Source organism: Oncorhynchus keta, unplaced genomic scaffold, assembly GCF_023373465.1.
Source record: "Oncorhynchus keta strain PuntledgeMale-10-30-2019 unplaced genomic scaffold, Oket_V2 Un_contig_3157_pilon_pilon, whole genome shotgun sequence".
In the NCBI taxonomy this organism is placed as follows: Eukaryota; Metazoa; Chordata; class Actinopteri; order Salmoniformes; family Salmonidae; genus Oncorhynchus; species Oncorhynchus keta.
In genome coordinates, this window is record NW_026287106.1 from 285,037 (window position 1) to 303,719 (window position 18,683).

The 18,683-nt window shown below is 45.5% G+C and overlaps 1 protein-coding gene across 2 annotated transcripts in view; it reads right to left on the bottom strand.

The window, feature by feature from the left end:
* The window catches only part of adamtsl3 (ADAMTS-like 3), a 156,895-nt gene that overhangs the window by 68,782 nt on the left and 69,430 nt on the right, over nucleotides 1-18,683 (bottom strand). The window contains exons 6-12 of one of the 2 annotated variants that reach the window (XM_052507791.1): nucleotides 16,819-16,976; nucleotides 15,531-15,642; nucleotides 14,000-14,138; nucleotides 13,734-13,784; nucleotides 10,065-10,275; nucleotides 6,329-6,476; nucleotides 2,223-2,307 (exon numbers count right to left, since the gene is read on the bottom strand). In XM_052507791.1, coding sequence (XP_052363751.1) covers nucleotides 2,223-2,307; nucleotides 6,329-6,476; nucleotides 10,065-10,275; nucleotides 13,734-13,784; nucleotides 14,000-14,138; nucleotides 15,531-15,642; nucleotides 16,819-16,976 — 904 coding nt within the window. Of the gene's footprint in view, nucleotides 1-2,218; nucleotides 2,308-6,328; nucleotides 6,477-10,064; nucleotides 10,276-13,733; nucleotides 13,785-13,999; nucleotides 14,139-15,530; nucleotides 15,643-16,818; nucleotides 16,977-18,683 lie in introns of those variants that run through there. The other variant, XM_052507792.1, reaches the window with a different exon arrangement.

The following is an 18,683-nucleotide window of genomic DNA, read 5'->3' on the forward strand; positions in this document are numbered from 1 at the left end:
TGTTGAGGATCAGCAGGGTGGAGTTGTTGTTACCTACCCTCACCAACTGGGGGTGGCCCGTCAGGAAGTCCAGTACCCAGTTGCACAGGGTCTCGAGCTTGATGACGAGTTTGGAGGGTACTATGTTGTTAAATGCTGAGCTGTAGTCGATGAACAGCATTCTCAAGTAGGTATTTATCTTGTCCTCTTGTCCAGATGGGTTAGGGCAGTGTGGTTGCGATTACGTAGTCTGTGGACCTATTGGGGCATGTGTGTGTGTGTGTGTGTGTGTGTGTGTGTGTGTGTGTGTGTGTGTGTGTGTGTGTGTGTGTGTGTGTGTGTGTGTGTGTGTGTGTGTGTGTGTGTGTGTGGGTGTGGGTGTGTGTGTGTGTGTGTGTGTAAGAGAGTGTGTGTGGGTGTGTGAGCCTCTAGACCTGACAGATCCCAGGGTGTGTGTGTCAGTACTAACAGGACCACAGCAGCAGGCCATAATCACATGCTCATCACCACCAGAGGAAGGAGAGGAAACCCACCAGGACATTAGCACAGACCTGTGGATAAGCTCTGGCGATATGTGTGTATATGTGTGAGTTATCAGGCCCGTGATAAGGGCTTGTGTTGGAGACATCCGGACCGCCATGCTCAGTGACTCAGCCTCAACACACGCACGCATGCACACACACACCACCGGAATCCTGGAGTGTTCTCCTATATATAGCAACATGAGTAACTGCGCGGAAAAGGAACGTCTAAAAGGGAAGTCTCTGATAGGGGTTAGGCACTACAGCAGTAATACGAGACAAGTTATCAAAGGAAACAACTCAATCTGGCAACCCTTTGCTCAGACTATACTGAGGGTTGCCAGATCTGCTGTGTTCCTGATAAGTAGTTCAACTACTGCTGGGTCTCTCTCTCCTTGGTGTCTTATACAATTCTACTTTGAAACAAAACTATACACCTCACACACATGGTTATGGGATAAAAAAAAGAAGACACCTGTACCATGTCAGATATAGATTTGAAATGTATTAAATGTTGAGTTTGCATCCCAATATTACACTTTATACACATTACAGACGACTGAAATATAACAAAACTGTTTGACATAGAAACACCGGATTTTATGTGTTTAAAAAATATATGTTTAAAAATGATGAAATGACAAATACCGTTCCACCCATGAGGCCACTAGAGGGTGCTTTAGTAATTTGACTGCAGGAAAGGGACACACACATTTACTCCACATACTGTTTAATAAGCGATGCCTTTGGTAGACCACAGCCGACCGCGGCGGAGGAGGTATGCACGCACGCTTGTGTATGTCTGCTTCTTCATGTGTGTGTTTATATGCGTGTGTGTGCCTGCCTGCATGCACTTTAAGTGTGTGTGTGTATATTAGAGTGTGAATACATGTGTGTGTGTGTGTGTGTGTGTGTGTTTCTGTGTGTGTTCCTGTGTGTGTTTCTGTGTGTGTGTGTGTCTGATGCTGGGGACTGCACTTACTTTCCTCTGGCAGAGGCCAGGATTGTGTCTTTACTAGGGGGCCTGTATTGGACTGTGATTGGCCCAGTGGGCTCTAACCTGATTGGCCCATTCGTGGGGGCTAACGGTACAAAGATGCACTACTTTTGACAAGAGCCCCTAGGCGTATCTATGGTCAAAAGTAGTGCACTAGGAAAAAGAGTGCCCTTTGGAACACAGTTCTAGCAGCTCTAATAATATAGCTCTATGGGAGTTCAGAATGTTCTAGAAACATAGAGAGAGAGAGAGCGAGACAAAAAGAAAGAGAGACAGAGAGAGAGAGAGAGAGAGAGAGAAACAGGAGCCAATGGCAGAAGTAGACTTCCCAGGTCCTTGCTGTGTCAGTGTGGTAGAGCATGGCGGTGTCTCTGTGTGCTGTGAATGTATGCACACATGACTGTGTGTGTGTCTTTGATAAAAGCGTCAGCTAAATGCATATATTATCCAGGTTCTCTTGCTGTGTGTGTGTGTGTGTGTGTGTGTCTGTGTGATCTTGCGTCTGTGTGTGTGTGTGTGTGTGAGTCTGTGTGTTATCGCATCTGTTTGTGTGCATGTGTGTTTGTGTGTGTATGTGTGTGATCTTGTGTCTGTGTGTGTGTGTGAGTCTGTGTGTTATTGCATCTGTTTGTGTGCATGTGTGTTTGTGTGTGTATGTGTGTGATCTTGTGTCTGTGTGCGTGTGCGCATGCAGTGTGGACTTGAGTGTGTGTATCTCTACTCACGTTGGTTCCTCTGTAGCGGTGCGTTGTTCTTCCAGCTCCTGGGCTTGTTTTAACCAGGGTAGCTTGGCCTCCACAGGAACTGACTCTAGACCAGATATTAAACACACATAGTTAGTCAGCTGCCTTACACTGGGCACAGTAACTGACTCCAGATCAGGGAAAGAGAGTTTTAGGCCACGTTCCCAACATCTCTCTCTCTCTCTCTCTCTGGTTTAATATCCTTGTGGGGACATTTTGCCAGCGCGCAAGGAAAAATGCTATTTTAGGCTTAGGAATTAGGTTTAGGGTTACAGTTAGTTAGGGTTTGGGTTAGGGTTAGGTTTAGGGTTACAGTTAGTTTGGGTTTGGGTTTGGGTTAAGGTTAGGGTTAGGTTTAGGGTTACAGTTAGTTAGGGTTAAGGTTAGGGTTAGGTTTAAAGGTTACAGTTAGTTAGGGTTTGGGTTAAGGTTAGGGTTAGGTTTAGGGTTACAGTTAGTTAGGGTTTGGGTTAAGGTTAGGGTTAGGTTAAAGGGTTACAGTTAGTTAGGGTTTGGTTTAAGGTTAGGGATAGGGTTACAGTTAGTTAGGGTTAAGGTTAGGGTTAGGTTAAAGGGTTACGGTTAGTTAGGGTTTGGGTTAAGGTTAGGGTTAGGTTAAAGGGTTACGGTTAGTTAGGGTTTGGGTTAAGGTTAGGGTTAGGTTAAAGGGTTACAGTTAGTTAGGGTTTGGGTTAAGTTTAGGGTTAGGTTTAGGGTTACAGTTAGTTAGGGTTAAGGTTAGGGTTAGGGTTAAAGGGTTAAAGTTAGTTAGGGTTTGGGTTAAGGTTAGGGTTAGGTTTAGGGTTACAGTTAGTTAGGGTTAAGGTTAGGGTTAGGTTAAAGGGTTACGGTTAGTTAGGGTTTGGGTTAGGGTTAGGTTAAAGGGTTACAGTTAGTTAGGGTTTGGGTTAAGGTTAGGGTTAGGTTTAGGGTTACAGTTAGTTAGGGGTTGGGTTAAGGTTAGGGTTAGGTTAAAGGGTTACAGTTAGTTAGGGTTAGGGAAAATAGGATTTTGAATGGGAATTAGTTAGGGTTTGGGTTAGGGTTACAAGGACAGTAAAACAAATGTTGCGTTAGGGTTTGTTGTGTGTGTGTGTGTGTGTGTGTGTGTGTGTGTGTGTGTGTGTGTGTGTTGTTGTGTGTGTTGTGTATGCAGTTAGTTAGGGTTTGTTGTGTTAGGTGTTGGGTTACAGTGTTGGGGTTGTGTGTTGTTAGGTTGTTGTGTGTGATTTTGTGTGTGTGTGTGTGTGTGTGTGTGTGTGTGTGTGTGTGTGTGTGTGTGTGTGTGTGTGTGTGTGTGTGTGTGTGTGTGTGTGTGTGTGTGTGTGTGTGTGTGTGTGTGTGTGTGTGTAAGATAGACTGTGTGCATGGGTGTGCAAGGCCCTGACTGACCCTGACTGACCCCAGCATGAAAATGACCAAACCAATCTCCATACTACTAAATCAGAAGAGAGGGGCGGTTGATTTACAATACATCCTCCTCTCAACCAAATGATCATCCTTACTATTTCAATGGGAGACTTTTAAAAAGCAAATATTTCCCTCTCAAGTAGCTCATATTTTCACCCTCCATTTACTCCAGATGTCTACCACGATGCCAGTTTTGAGTCTTTGCCAACATTACTGAAGCCTGGAGTTCTAGAGCCAAACCCACATCACTCTGCACACACACATACACACTCCACACACAGACTTTCTGATACACCCGCCCCACACAAACACATATACACACCCCAGTGGTCTTTAGTCTCCAGTCCCTCAGCCATATCTAGCTGTGATAATGAAGCCCTATGACTTAGTTAATTGTCTGCTGCGTAAATATTTGCTTGTCAGATTGAGTTTTACTCCTGACTGTATGTAGACGGGGGAGGCTGACAGTATAAGCTGTATATTGACAGGGGAGGCTGACAGTATATGCTGTATATTGACAGGGGAGGCTGTCAGTACTACCTGTATGTTGACAGGGGGAAGCTGACAGTACTAGTTGTATGTAGACAGGGGAGGCTGACAGTATTAGCTGTATGTTGACATGGGGAGGCTGTCAATACTAGCTGTATGTTGACAGGGGAGGCTGTCAGTACTAGCTGTATGTAGACAGGGGGAGGCTGACAGTACTAGCTGTATGTAGACAGGGGAGGCTGACAGTATAAGCTGTATGTAGATAGGGGAGGCTGACAGTATTAGCTGTATATTGACAGGGGAGGCTGACAGTATTAGCTGTATATTGACGGGGGAGGCTGACAGTACTAGCTGTATGTAGACAGGGGAGGCTGGCAGTGCTAGTTGTATGTCGACAGGGGAGGCTGACAGTACTAGTTGTATGTCGACAGGGGAGGCTGACAGTATTTGCTGTATATTGACGGGGGAGGCTGACAGTATTAGCTGTATGCAGACAGGGGAGGCTGACAGTACTAGCTGTATGTAGACAGGGGAGGCTGACAGTATTAGTTGTATGTAGACAGGGGATGCTGACAGTATTAGCTGTATGTAGACAGGGGATGCTGACAGTATTAGCTGTATGTAGACAGGGGATGCTGACAGTATTAGCTGTATGTAGACAGGGGATGCTGACAGTATTAGCTGTATGTAGACAGGGGATGCTGACAGTATTAGCTGTATGTAGACAGGGGATGCTGACAGTATTAGCTGTATGTAGACAGGGGAGGCTGACAGTATTAGCTGTATGTAGACAGGGGATGCTGAAAGTATTAGCTGTATGTAGACAGGGGATGCTGACAGTATTAGCTGTATGTAGACAGGGGATGCTGACAGTATTAGCTGTATGTTGACAGGGGATGTTGACAGTATTAGCTGTATGTAGACAGGGGATGTTGACAGTATTAGCTGTATGTAGACAGGGGATGCTGACAGTATTAGCTGTATGTAGACAGGGGATGCTGACAGTATTAGCTGTATGTAGACAGGGGATGCTGAAAGTATTAGCTGTATGTAGACAGGGGATGCTGACAGTATTAGCTGTATGTTGACAGGGGAGGCTGACAGTATTAGCTGTATGTAGACAGGGGATGCTGACAGTATTAGCTGTATGTAGACAGGGGATGCTGACAGTATTAGCTGTATGTTGACAGGGAGGTTGACAGTATTAGCTGTATGTAGACAGGGGATGCTGACAGTATTAGCTGTATGTTGACAGGGGATGCTGACAGTATTAGCTGTATGTAGACAGGGGATGCTGACAGTATTAGCTGTATGTTGACAGGGGATGCTGACAGTATTAGCTGTATGTAGACAGGGGATGCTGACAGTATTAGCTGTATGTAGACAGGGGATGCTGACAGTATTAGCTGTATGTAGACAGGGGATGCTGACAGTATTAGCTGTATGTAGACAGGGGATGCTGACAGTATTAGCTGTATGTAGACAGGGGATGCTGACAGTATTAGCTGTATGTTGACAGGGGGAGGCTGACAGTATTAGCTGTATGTTGACAGGGGGAGGCTGACAGTATTAGCTGTATATTGACAGGGGGAGGCTGACAGTATTAGTTGTATGTAGACAGGGGATGCTGACAGTATTAGCTGTATGTTGACAGGGGGAGGCTGACAGTATTAGCTGTATGTTGACAGGGGGAGGCTGACAGTATTAGCTGTATGTAGACAGGGGATGCTGACAGTATTAGCTGTATGTTGACAGGGGGAGGCTGACAGTATTAGTTGTATGTAGACAGGGGATGCTGACAGTATTAGCTGTATGTTGACAGGGGGAGGCTGACAGTATTAGCTGTATGTAGACAGGGGATGCTGACAGTATTAGCTGTATGTAGACAGGGGATGCTGACAGTATTAGTTGTATGTAGACAGGGGATGCTGACAGTATTAGCTGTATGTAGACAGGGGATGCTGACAGTATTAGCTGTATGTAGACAGGGGATGCTGACAGTATTAGCTGTATGTAGACAGGGGATGCTGACAGTATTAGCTGTATGTAGACAGGGGATGCTGACAGTATTAGCTGTATGTAGACAGGGGATGCTGACAGTATTAGCTGTATGTAGACAGGGGATGCTGAAAGTATTAGCTGTATGTAGACAGGGACACACATAAACACAGACACAGTGGATACCGTACCTCTGGGTTTGTGGCATGCGACAGGTACCAGGCAGTCTTCTTTGATATGTGGTTTGAGGGATGTGTTACAGCCACCAGTGTGCTGTCCCCTGTGGTCGATACACAGGACCACTCTGTACCGCAACCCACGGCCACACGTCACTGTGCACTGCAAAACACACACACACACACACACACACACACACACACACACAGTTACAATAGCACACACTATAACGAACCACCAGTTTATATAAACGTAATACTGACTTTCTATAAATTGTATATGTTATATGCACATAAGCTCCTGTTCTTACTACATACAGCCAGTTCATATAGGCTTCATAGCCAGTTCATATAGGCTTCATAGCCAGTTCATATAGGCTTCATAGCTAGTTCATATAGGCTTCATAGCCAGTTTACAGAGGCTTGTAGCCAATTAACAGAGGCAGTGTCTTCAAGTTCTTCTGTGTGCACATCACTGAGGACCTGAAATGGTCTTGCCACACCGACATCATGATGAAGAAGGCGCCTCTACAAACTCAGGCGGCTGAATAAATGTGACGTGGCCCCTAACATGCTGACCAGACCGGACACGTCACGTGCGTGAGTGTCGCAAAATACATGTAGAAATCCATGTTATTCAATTATTGCACCCACACTGCTCGAACGTGTCAACGAGCGTCTGCGATGCCAAGGGCTAAAATAGAACTCCTTTCAAGTTCTGCCTCTCCCATCTCCTCATTGGTTTATAGAAGCAGGTACCCACGTGCCATCTCCTCATTGGTTATACCCATGTGAGTGATTGAAAGACGAACTGGTTTGCCGGTTGTCGTGGTAATACTATGAAAGTGTAGATGCCATCACCATATAAGTTCAAAGATGAAAAAGCCTGGAAGGAGGAGAGATGACTAGAAACGATTCGGTTGGCCGTTCTATATGTGGATTAATTGTCAGAGTAGAGGACCTTGTGCATTTCAGGTAAAATAACAACTCAATGTATATATCCCAGGACAAATTAGCTAGATACAGCAAGCTAGCTAAATAGGACAAATTAGCTAGCAAGTGCAAGCTAACTAGCTAAATTGCCATACATGTTTAATGCTTTTCGACCTGTCCCCAAATTAATGTCATTGGTTCAGAGTTGTTTTGATATTTTAACCTGCGTGTCGTGATGGCGTTTGGTGTAGGGGGACAAAATAAAAGTATGCACAATAGCGCACGATGGCGCTATTTGGGTTCCGTGTAAGCCGGTTTAGGTTCCGTGTAAGACCCTCGCAATCATCTTCAGATGCACCATTGAGCGCATTCTGTCGGGCTGCATCGCCACCTGATACGGCAACTGCTCCGCACTCAACCGCAAGGCTCTTCAGAGGGAGGTGAAGGCAACTGCTCTGCACTCAACCGCATGGCTCTTCAGAGGGAGGTGAAGGCAACTGCTCCGCACTCAACCGCATGGCTCTTCAGAGGGAGGTGAAGGCAACTGCTCCGCACTCAACCGCATGGCTCTTCAGAGGGAGGTGAAGGCAACTGCTCCACACTCAACCGCATGGCTCTTCAGAGGGAGGTGAAGGCAGCTGCTCCGCACTCAACCGCAAGGCTCTTCAGAGGGAGGTGAAGGCAGCTGCTCCGCACTCAACCGCAAGGCTCTTCAGAGGGAGGTGAAGGCAGCTGCTCCGCACTCAACCGCAAGGCTCTTCAGAGGGAGGTGAAGGCAGCTGCTCCGCACTCAACCGCAAGGCTCTTCAGAGGGAGGTGAAGGCAGCTGCTCCGCACTCAACCGCAAGGCTCTTCAGAGGGAGGTGAAGGCAGCTGCTCCGCACTCAACCGCAAGGCTCTTCAGAGGGAGGTGAAGGCAGCTGCTCCGCACTCAACCGCAAGGCTCTTCAGAGGGAGGTCAACCACAAGGCTCTTCAGAGGGAGGTGAAGGCAGCTGCTCCGCACTCAACCGCAAGGCTCTTCAGAGGGAGGTGAAGGCAGCTGCTCCGCACTCAACCGCAAGGCTCTTCAGAGGGAGGTCAGAAGGTGCAGCTGCTCCGCACTCAACCGCAAGGCTCTTCAGAGGGAGGTGAAGGCAGCTGCTCCGCACTCAACCACAAGGCTCTTCAGAGGGAGGTGAAGGCAGCTATCATTATTCCGCACTCAACAGATTCAAGGCTCTTCAGAGGGAGGTGAAGGCAGCTGCAGTGCTATTTGGGTAATCCATCCACTCATTACTGCAGTGTTTCTTCAGAGGGAGGTGAAGGCACTGCTCTTTATCATTATTCTGCCAGTGCAGTAATCAGGCTCTTCAGAGGGAGGTGATTCATCCCAGCTATCATTATTCTGCCTGCCAGGACAATTCATACAGTGTTTTGTCATTATTCTGCTGAAGTGCTATTTGGGAAGATCATTCATCCCAAGACTTTATCATTATTCTGCTGCAGTGCTATTTGGGTCATCAGATTCATCCCACCGTACTTTATCATTATTCTGCTGCAGTGCTATTTGGGTAATCAGATTCATCCCGCCATACTTTATCATTATTCTGCTGCAGTGCTATTTGGGTAATCAGATTCATCCCGCCGTACTTTATCATTATTCTGCTGCAGTGCTATTTGGGTAATCAGATTCATCCCAGATTCATCCCGTACTTTATCATTATTCTGCTGCAGTGCTATTTGGGTAATCAGTACTTTATCATTATTCTTCATCTATTTGGGTAATCAGCCGTACTTTATCATTATTCTGCTGCAGTGCTATTTGGGTAATCAGATTCATCCCACCGTACTTTATCATTATTCTGCTGCAGTGCTATTTGGGTAATCAGATTCATCCCGCCGTACTTTATCATTATTCTGCTGCAGTGCTATTTGGGTAATCAGATTCATCCCACCGTACTTTATCATTATTCTGCTGCAGTGCTATTTGGGTAATCAGATTCATCCCACCGTACTTTATCATTATTCTGCTGCAGTGCTATTTGGGTAATCAGATTCATCCCACCGTACTTTATCATTATTCTGCTGCAGTGCTATTTGGGTCATCAGATTCATCCCGCCGTACTTTATCATTATTCTGCTGCAGTGCTATTTGGGTAATCAGATTCATCCCGCCGTACTTTATCATTATTCTGCTGCAGTGCTATTTGGGTAATCAGATTCATCCCACCGTACTTTATCATTATTCTGCTGCAGTGCTATTTGGGTAATCAGATTCATCCCGCCGTACTTTATCATTATTCTGCTGCAGTGCTATTTGGGTAATCAGATTCATCCCGCCATACTTTATCATTATTCTGCTGCAGTGCTATTTGGGTCATCAGATTCATCCCACCGTACTTTATCATTATTCTGCTGCAGTGCTATTTGGGTAATCAGATTCATCCCACCGTACTTTATCATTATTCTGCTGCAGTGCTATTTGGGTCATCAGATTCATCCCACCGTACTTTATCATTATTCTGCTGCAGTGCTATTTGGGTCATCAGATTCATCCCACCGTACTTTATCATTATTCTGCTGCAGTGCTATTTGGGTAATCAGATTCATCCCACCGTACTTTATCATTATTCTGCTGCAGTGCTATTTGGGTAATCAGATTCATCCCGCCGTACTTTATTATTATTCTTTTTTTTAAACATTTGAATTGTTTGACATTTGACTGCATTGTTAGAAGCTAGTAACATAAGCATTTCACTGCACCCACTATAACACCTGGTAAACTGTGAATGCGATCAATAGAAACCTTGATTAGATGTTTTCACTTGGTAGCTCACCTGAGACCACTCCATGGCAACCCACTGTGGGCAGGTGAAGCTGTTGCAGCTCTGCTGCGTGATTGGCCGAGGGGAGTGTGTGCACTTCCACTCCTCCACCTGAGTGATCTGTCCATGGGCGTCGTCCTCAACACACACCACGCTGCGCTCCTGCAGCCCGCCGCTCTCCCCACACGACACTGAACACTCCGTCCAGGGACCCTGCTCCCACCTGGGGAAAAACAGCAATAAGATGCGTAGAACTCTTTATGATGCTTTAAACAGTGACAGAGATATTGCATACTGGACCCTGGACCCTATTCCAACTAAACTACTGAAAGAGCTGCTTCCTGTGCTTGGCCCTCCTATGTTGAACATAATAAACGGCTCTCTATCCACCAGATGTGTACCAAACTCACTAAAAGTGCCAGTAATAAAGCCTCTTGAAAAAGCCAAACCTTGACCCAGAAAATATTAAAAACTATCGGCCAATATCGAATCTTCCATTCCTCTCAAAATTTTTAGAAAAAGCTGTTTCGCAGCAACTCACTGCCTTCCCGAAGACAAACAATGTATACGAAATGCTTCAGTCTGGTTTTAGACCACATCATAGCACTGAGACTGCACTTGTGAAGGTGGTAAATTACCTTTTAATGGCGTCAGACCGAGGCTCTGCATCTGTCCTCGTGCTCCTAGACCTTAGTGCTGCTTTTGATACCATCGATCACCACATTCTTTTGGAGAGATTGGAAACCCAAATTGGTCTACACGGACAAGTTCTGGCCTGGTTTAGATCTTATCTGTCGGCTGCTAGAATCCTGACTAGAACCAAAACATGTGATCATATTACTCCAGTGCTAGCTTCCCCACACTGGCTTCCTGTTAAGGCAAGGGCTGATTTCAAGGATTTACTGCTAACCTACAAAGCATTACATGGGCTTACTCCTACCTATCTTTCCGATTTGGTCCTGCCGTACATACCTACACATACGTTACGGTCACAAGACGCAGGCCTCCTAATTGTCCCTAGAATTGCTAAGCAAACAGCTGGAGGCAGGGCTTTGTCCTATAGAGCTCCATTTTTATGTGAGAGACGCAGACTCGGTCTCAACCTTTAAGTCTTTACTGAAGACTCATCTCTTCAGTAGGTCATATGATTGAGTGTAGTCTGGCCCAGGAGTGTGAAGGTGAACAGAAAGGCTCTGGAGCAACGAACCGTCCTTGCTGTCTCTGCCTGGCCGGTTCCCCTCTTTCCACTGGGATTCTCTGCCTCAAACCCTATTACAGGGGCTGAGTCACTGGCTTACTGGTGCTCTTCCATGCCGTCCCTAGGAGGGGTGCGTCACTTGAGTAGGTTGAGTCACTGACGTGGTCTTCGTCTCTGGGTTGGCGCCCCCCCCCCTTTTGGTGTGCCGTGGCGGAGATCTTTGTGGGCTATACTCGGCCTTGTCTCAGGATGGTAAGTTGGTGGTTGAAGATATCCCTCTAGTGGTGTGGGGGCTGTGCTTTGGCAAAGTGGGTGGGGTTATATCCTGCCTGTTTGGCCCTGTCCGGGGGTATCATCGGATGGGGCCACAGTGTCTCCTGACCCCTCCTGTCTCAGCCTCCAGTATTCTGCAGTAGTTTATGTGTCGGGGGGCTAGGGCCAGTCTGTTATATCTGGAATATTTCTCCTGTCTTATCCAGTGTCCTGTGTGAATTTAAGTATGCTTTCTATAATTCTCTCTTTCTTTCTTTCTTTCTTTCTTTCTTTCTTTCTTTCTTTCTTTCTTTCTTTCTTTCTCTCTCCCGGAGGACCTGAGTCCTAGGACCATGCCTCAGGACTACCTGGCATGATGACTACTTGCTGTCCTCAGTCCACCTGGGCGTGCTGCTGCTCCAGTTTCAACTGTTCTGCCTGCGGCTATGGAACCCTGACCTGTTCACTGGGCATGCTACCTGTCCCAGACGTGCTGTTTTCAACTCTCTAGAGACAGCAGGAGCGGTAGAGATACTCTCAATGATCGGCTATGAAAAGCCAACTGACATTTACTCCTGAGGTGCTGACTTGTTGCACCCTCGACAACTACTGTGATTATTATTTGACCATGATGGTAATTTAGGAACATTTGAACATCTTGGTCATGTTCTGTTATAATCTCCACCCGGCACAGCCGGAAGAGGACTGGCCACCCCTCATAGCCTGGTTTCTTCCTATGTTTTGGCCATTCTAGGGAGGTTTTCCTAGCCACTGTGCTTCTACACCTTCATTGCTTGCTGTTTGGGGTTTTAGGCTGGGTTTCTGTACAGCACTTTGAGATATCAGCTGATGTAAGAAGGGCTATATAAAAACATTTGATTTAATATGACATAGCATAGCATAGGAGAAGCTAACACAGAGCTATAACATGTTTGTAGGAAGAATATATATGCTCAGAAGATGTTTGACATGTCCTCTCTGTTACTGACAGTAATAATAATGTCATAGTACTACAGTATTACAGGCTCTGTGATAAACGAGTGTCCTGTCCAGGGGGTGTACTACAATAGTACAGGCCCTGTGATAGACTACTGTCCTGTCCAGGGGGTGTACTACAGTAGTACAGGCTCTGTGATAGACTGGTGTCCTGTCCAGGGTACTACAATAGTACAGGCCCTGTGATAAACTAGTGTCCTGTCCAGGGTACTACAGTAGTATAGGCTCTGTGATAGACTAGTGTCCTGTCCAGGGTACTACAGTAGTATAAGCTCTGTGATAGACTAGTGTCCTGTCCAGGGTACTACAGTAGTATAGGCTCTGTGATAGACTAGTGTCCTGTCCAGGGTACTACAGTAGTACAGGCCCTGTGATAGACTAGTGTCCTGTCCAGGGTACTACAATAGTACAGCCTCTGTGATAGACTAGTGTCCTGTCCAGGGTACTACAGTAGTACAGGCCCTGTGATAGATTAGTGTCCTGTCCAGGGGACAACAGTAGTACAGGCTCTGTGATAGACTAGTGTCCTGTCCAGGGTACTACAGTAGTACAGGCCCTGTGATAGATTAGTGTCCTGTCCAGGGGACAACAGTAGTACAGGCTCTGTGATAGACTAGTGTCTTGTCCAGGGTACTACAATAGTACAGCCTCTGTGATAGACTAGTGTCCTGTCCAGGGTACTACAGGGTACAGGCTCTGTGATAGACTAGTGTCCTGCCCAGGGTACTTCAGTAGTACAGGCCCTGTGATAGACGAGTGTCCTGTCCAGGGTACTACAGGGTACAGGCTCTGTGATAGACTAGTGTCCTGTCCAGGGTACTACAGTAGTACAGGCCCTGTGATAGACTAGTGTACTGTCCAGGGTACTACAGGGTACAGGCTCTGTGATAGACTAGTGTCCTGTCCAGGGTACTTCAGTAGTACAGGCTCTGTGATAGACTAGTGTCCTGTCCAGGGTACTACAATAGTACAGCCTCTGTGATAGACTAGTGTCCTGTCCAGGGTACTACAGGGTACAGGCTCTGTGATAGACTAGTGTCCTGTCCAGGGTACTTCAGTAGTACAGGCCCTGTGATAGACTAGTGTCCTGTCCAGGGTACTACAGGGTACAGGCTCTGTGATAGACTAGTGTCCTGTCCAGGGTACTACAGTAGTACAGGCCATGTGATAGACTAGTGTCCTGTACAGGGTACTACAGGGTACAAGCTCTGTGATAGACTATGATGGTCACTCACCGTGGCAGAGGCTGAAAGTGGTCATAAGGCATCACCTCTATGAAGCCATCACTAGAGAAGAGAAAGAGGAAGACAACGCCATGTCACCATGACCATTCAGAGGAACCATGTTTCCTATACAGTCTTCACATGCACAACCACGACTGGAAACAGAATAGGGTATGTCCCAAATGGCTCCCAATTCTACATGGTGCACTGCTTTTGACCAGGGCCTGCTTTTGACCAGGGCCCATAGGGCAACCAATGTGATTGGTACATGTACATGCCTCTCAGGACAGAGGTCCATGTTGCACTCCTTGAGTTTGGGCGTGGGTTTGGTGTTCTCAGGGTAGCTGTTACAGTGGTGCTCTGGTAACACCTGACTGGACCTGATGTCTGTGCACTCTGCTGAGTTCAGCTGGTAACCTGGAAATAGGCAGAAACAATCAAGGTCAGCAATGAATAGGATCGAAAGCAAACATTGGACTAACATTTGGTGGGCAATGGGTTCATTTTGGGCCCTTCAAATGTTTGTCTCAATGTCTGTTTTGGGAAGAAACATGAAACGAAAGCACTAAAACACAGACATGTTGGGTCCTTCACAATCGGATGCATTGCCTCATAATACAGCAACCAAATGTAACCAAAATATAAATTGAATGTATGAAATGGAAAACATTGGATAAACGTTTGGTTAATGCTGGGCTAACGTTTTGCTCAATCATATCTCAAGCCTCATCAACGTCTCTCCAGCTTTGCCACCTATAAGAGCTGATATGGGTTAAGTCATTAAGCTTTAACTAATAGTAGGCTTCAACAGTCTCTATAAGAGCTGATCTGGGTTCAGTCATAAAGCTTTAACTAATAGTAGGCTTCAACAGTCTCTATAAGAGCTGATATGGGTTCAGTCATAAAGCTTTAACTAATAGTAGGCTTCAACAGTCTCTATAAGAGCTGATCTGGGTTCAGTCATAAAGCTTTAACTAATAGTAGGCTTCAACAGTCTCTATAAGAGCTGATCTGGGTTCAGTCATAAAGCTTTAACTAATAGTAGGCTTCAACAGTCTCTATAAGAGCTGGTCTGGGTTCAGGCAAAGCTGTTGCTGGCAACAAGAACAGTCTCTATAAGAGCTGATATGGGTTCAGTCATAAAGCTTTAACTAATAGTAGGCTTCAACAGTCTCTATAAGAGCTGGTCTGGGTTCAGGCAAAGCTGTTGCTGGCAACAAGAACAGTCTCTATAAGAATGATCTGGGTTCAGTCATAATGCTTCAGCTAATAGCTGGCTTCAACAGTCTCTATAAGAGCTGATCTGGGTTCAGTCATAAATCTTCAGTGCTGGCACAGCCAATAAGCAACATAAGCAGCCGCTTAGGGCCCCACGGCTGCTAGGAACTCAGTTGGTTCCCAATTTACTATTGAGAGTTAGAATAGTAGAATACACAAGTTTCCATTTCAAAATGTGGTAGTGCATCAGAAGTTTTCCACTTGTTATGCAAGTCACTCAATTAACCCATGTCAGATAAAATGTTTTACATTGCTTAGTAAGTAAGTCTAAAAAGCTAACTAAACTTTGTAGTAATGAGTAGAATTGCATGAAATGTGTTTTAAAACTTCAATAACTACCTGAGCGCCATGGCAAAACATTTGACATTTAATTGAAATTATTTGCACATTTTTCTCTCCACCACCAAGACAGCTAAAATGCTAAAATGTTTTCACCACACAGGTTTTTGATCGCTTTGGGTCCCCAAAAGACTCGGCCTTGTTAGCTAGCAACAACAGTCTCTTTAAGAGCTGATCTGGGGTCAGTCTCACCTCCTCCACAGGTGACAGAGCAGGGGAAGAAGTCAGTCTCTCTCCACTGGTACCTGATTGGTTGATAGAACAGGAACTGGACCATCGTGTCCTTCGGAGCAGCATATTTCACCTTGTGAGAACACACACACTGTTAGACACAGACGCACACTCACACAATCATGTGCACGCACTCACACATCCATATCTAAAGATGTCTAGAGATCTAGACATGTTTAGAAAGATTATTGAGATTTAAGACTCAAACTTAGTCACTGGCCATAGAACTCAGTGTAAAAAGTCGTAAAACTCAATGTCTGAACAGACTCGGGTGCCAACATGAACCAGCCCAATCCTCATTTTCATGCAGAACATTTATCAGAAGAACGTCTCGCAATCAAGCATTTGGACCACACTCCTTCTAGTATCCCTTTACTTAAATGAATTATTTCAACATTAATAATCACATTGAATAAACACGGATTTGCTGACATCAGATGAAGGTAGAAGTTATTTTCTAAACTAAACATTTGTGATGTGGGTAATGTGTAGTTCATTTATGTCGCCGGGCTGTTGGCGCCGGTCCAAATCCTATATTATGTCATTGGTTCCATGTGAAAGACAGCGGAACCCTTTTACCTTTATAGTGCACTCATTTTAAAAGTTGTGGACTAGAAAGGGAAAAGGGCACCATTTAGCAGGCAGCCTAGGCCTACATACTAGTGTCTGCTATGGAATACACACAGGGCCTGATTTTCAGACTATGATGATCATGATGAAGATAATGCTAACGATGATGATGATGATGATTAGGAGAGCCATGGCACGCAGTGTTTTATTGCCACAGAAATGGGAGTCGTGTCATGTTTGTGCAATGCTTTGATAACCTCAATGACATGGGAGAGAGCTTAGGTAGTGTCCCAAATGGAACCCAATCCCCTGAAGTGCACGACTTAAAAGTGCACTAGGTCAAAGGTAGTGCACTACAAAGGGAATATGGTGGGATTTGGGACGCAAGCTGACTTTGTGGGTGTAATCAGCATACTTCACTAACATGCAATGTGTATGTATTGGCAAGGGCTTTCTCTACAAAATTGTCATCAATCTGTTCAGTATTCTGACATGAGTGGATGTAAAAGAATGATCATTTACAAAACCAATATTGACTCAGATTACAACATCTAAGAACACAAAAAAGACGTTCAGAATCAGAAGAGAAATTGAGAAATGACTTGGATGATGTAGGTATCCATTTCCCTCATGAATGATGTAGATAGACGTTTCCATCAGCTCCTCTTCCTCGTGTCACCTTGATGATGTAATCGGCTCCCAGAGGTCCTTGTGTCCTGAGCGTCTGTCTGTCTGTCCCTTTCTGGTAGTCCACGGTGGTGTTGCCGATGATGTAGGAACCGGGAGAGACCAGACTGTGCTCCTCTCTATGACCCTGCAGAGACTGGGTCTCGATTACTGCAGGAGAGAGAGAGAGAGAGAGAGAGAGAGAGAGAGAGAGAGAGAGAGAGAGAGAGAGAGAGAGAGAGAGAGAGAGAGGGGGGGGGAGAATGAGAATGAGAGAGGGGGAGAGATCGAGGGAGAGAGAGAAAGAGACACACAAAGACATAATGAGGTAAATCTGGATGTATAAAGTCCATCAGCAGTACACCGCACACCAAGAACAGTTAATAACGGTGTTGATGTAGATCACAGAGAGTGGTTTTAACCTGGTCTGAAAGCTGAACACAGCAGACGGTAGTTAAGCTGCTGCAGTAACGTCTAACCTTCAGCTCGGTGAGTTAACACTGTTTGCAGTGTGTGTGTGTGTGTGTGTGTGTGTGTGTGTGTGTGTGTGTGTGTGTGTGTGTGTGTGTGTGTGTGTGTGTGTGTGTGTGTGTGTGTGTGTGTGTGTGTGTGTGTGTGTGTGTGTGTGTGTGTGTGTGTGTGTGTGTGTATGCGCTCACTCTCATGATTCCCACCTATACATGAATGGAACAGTGCCCATATTCATAAAGTGTATCGGAGTAGGAGTGCTGGGATTAGTTTGTCCATTTAGATCACAATGTATAAGATTTACAGTGGGGCAAAAAAAGTATTTAGTCAGCCACAATTGTGCAAGTTCTCCCACTTAAAAAGATGAGAGAGGCCTGTCATTTTCATCATAGGTACACTTCAACTATGACAGATTTTTAAAATGATTTGAAAAAAAAATCTGAAAATCACATTGTAGGTTTTTCAATAGTTTGTTATGCAAATTATGGTGGAAAATAAGTATTTGGTCACCTACAAACAAGCAAGATTTCTGGCGCTCACAGACCTGTAACTTCTTTTAAGAGGATCCTCTGTTTCCTCCACTGTTACCTGTATTAATGGCACCTGTTTGAACTTGTTATCAGTATGGGATACCTGTCCACAACCTCAACAGTCACACTCCAAAGATCCACTATGGCCAAGACCAAAGAGCTGTCAAAGGACACCAGAAACAAAATTGTAGACCTGCACCAGGCTGGGAAGACTGTTTGCAATAGGTAATCAGCTTGGTTTGAAGAAATCAACTGTGGGAGCAATTATTGAAATGGAAGGGTTTACAAGACCACTGATTATCTCCCTCGATCTGGGGCCCCAAGATCATTCTTCACCCCGTGGGGTCAAAATTATCCACTTTGAGCAAAAATCCCAGAAGGTATGGGGGACTTAGTGAATGACCTGCAGAGACCTAGGACCAAAGTAACAAAGCCTACCATCAGTTAATTTTGGTATCATCTGACAGTGGGGACATTCTCCCAACGCCTGCAGTGCCAGACATGTCCCCCTGCTTAATCCAGTACATGTCCAGGCCCGTCTGAAGTTTGCTAGGGGACAGCATTTGGATAATCCAGGAAGAAGTGGGAGAATGTCATATGGTCAGATGAAACCAAAATATTGTTTTTGGTAAAAGGTCTCTGCGTGTTTGGAGGACAAAGAATGCTGAGTTGCATCCAAAGAACACTCATACCTACTGTTTTTCCCAAAGGGACTGATAAAGGAAAGAATGAATGGGGCCATGATCGAGGGAGATTTTGGTCTTGAAAACCTCCTTCCATTGCAAGGGCATTGAAGATTCAAACGTGGCTGGGTCTTTCAGCAGACAATGATCCCAAACACCAGCCTGGTGCAGGTCATTTCAAGGTTGTTTCTGGTAGC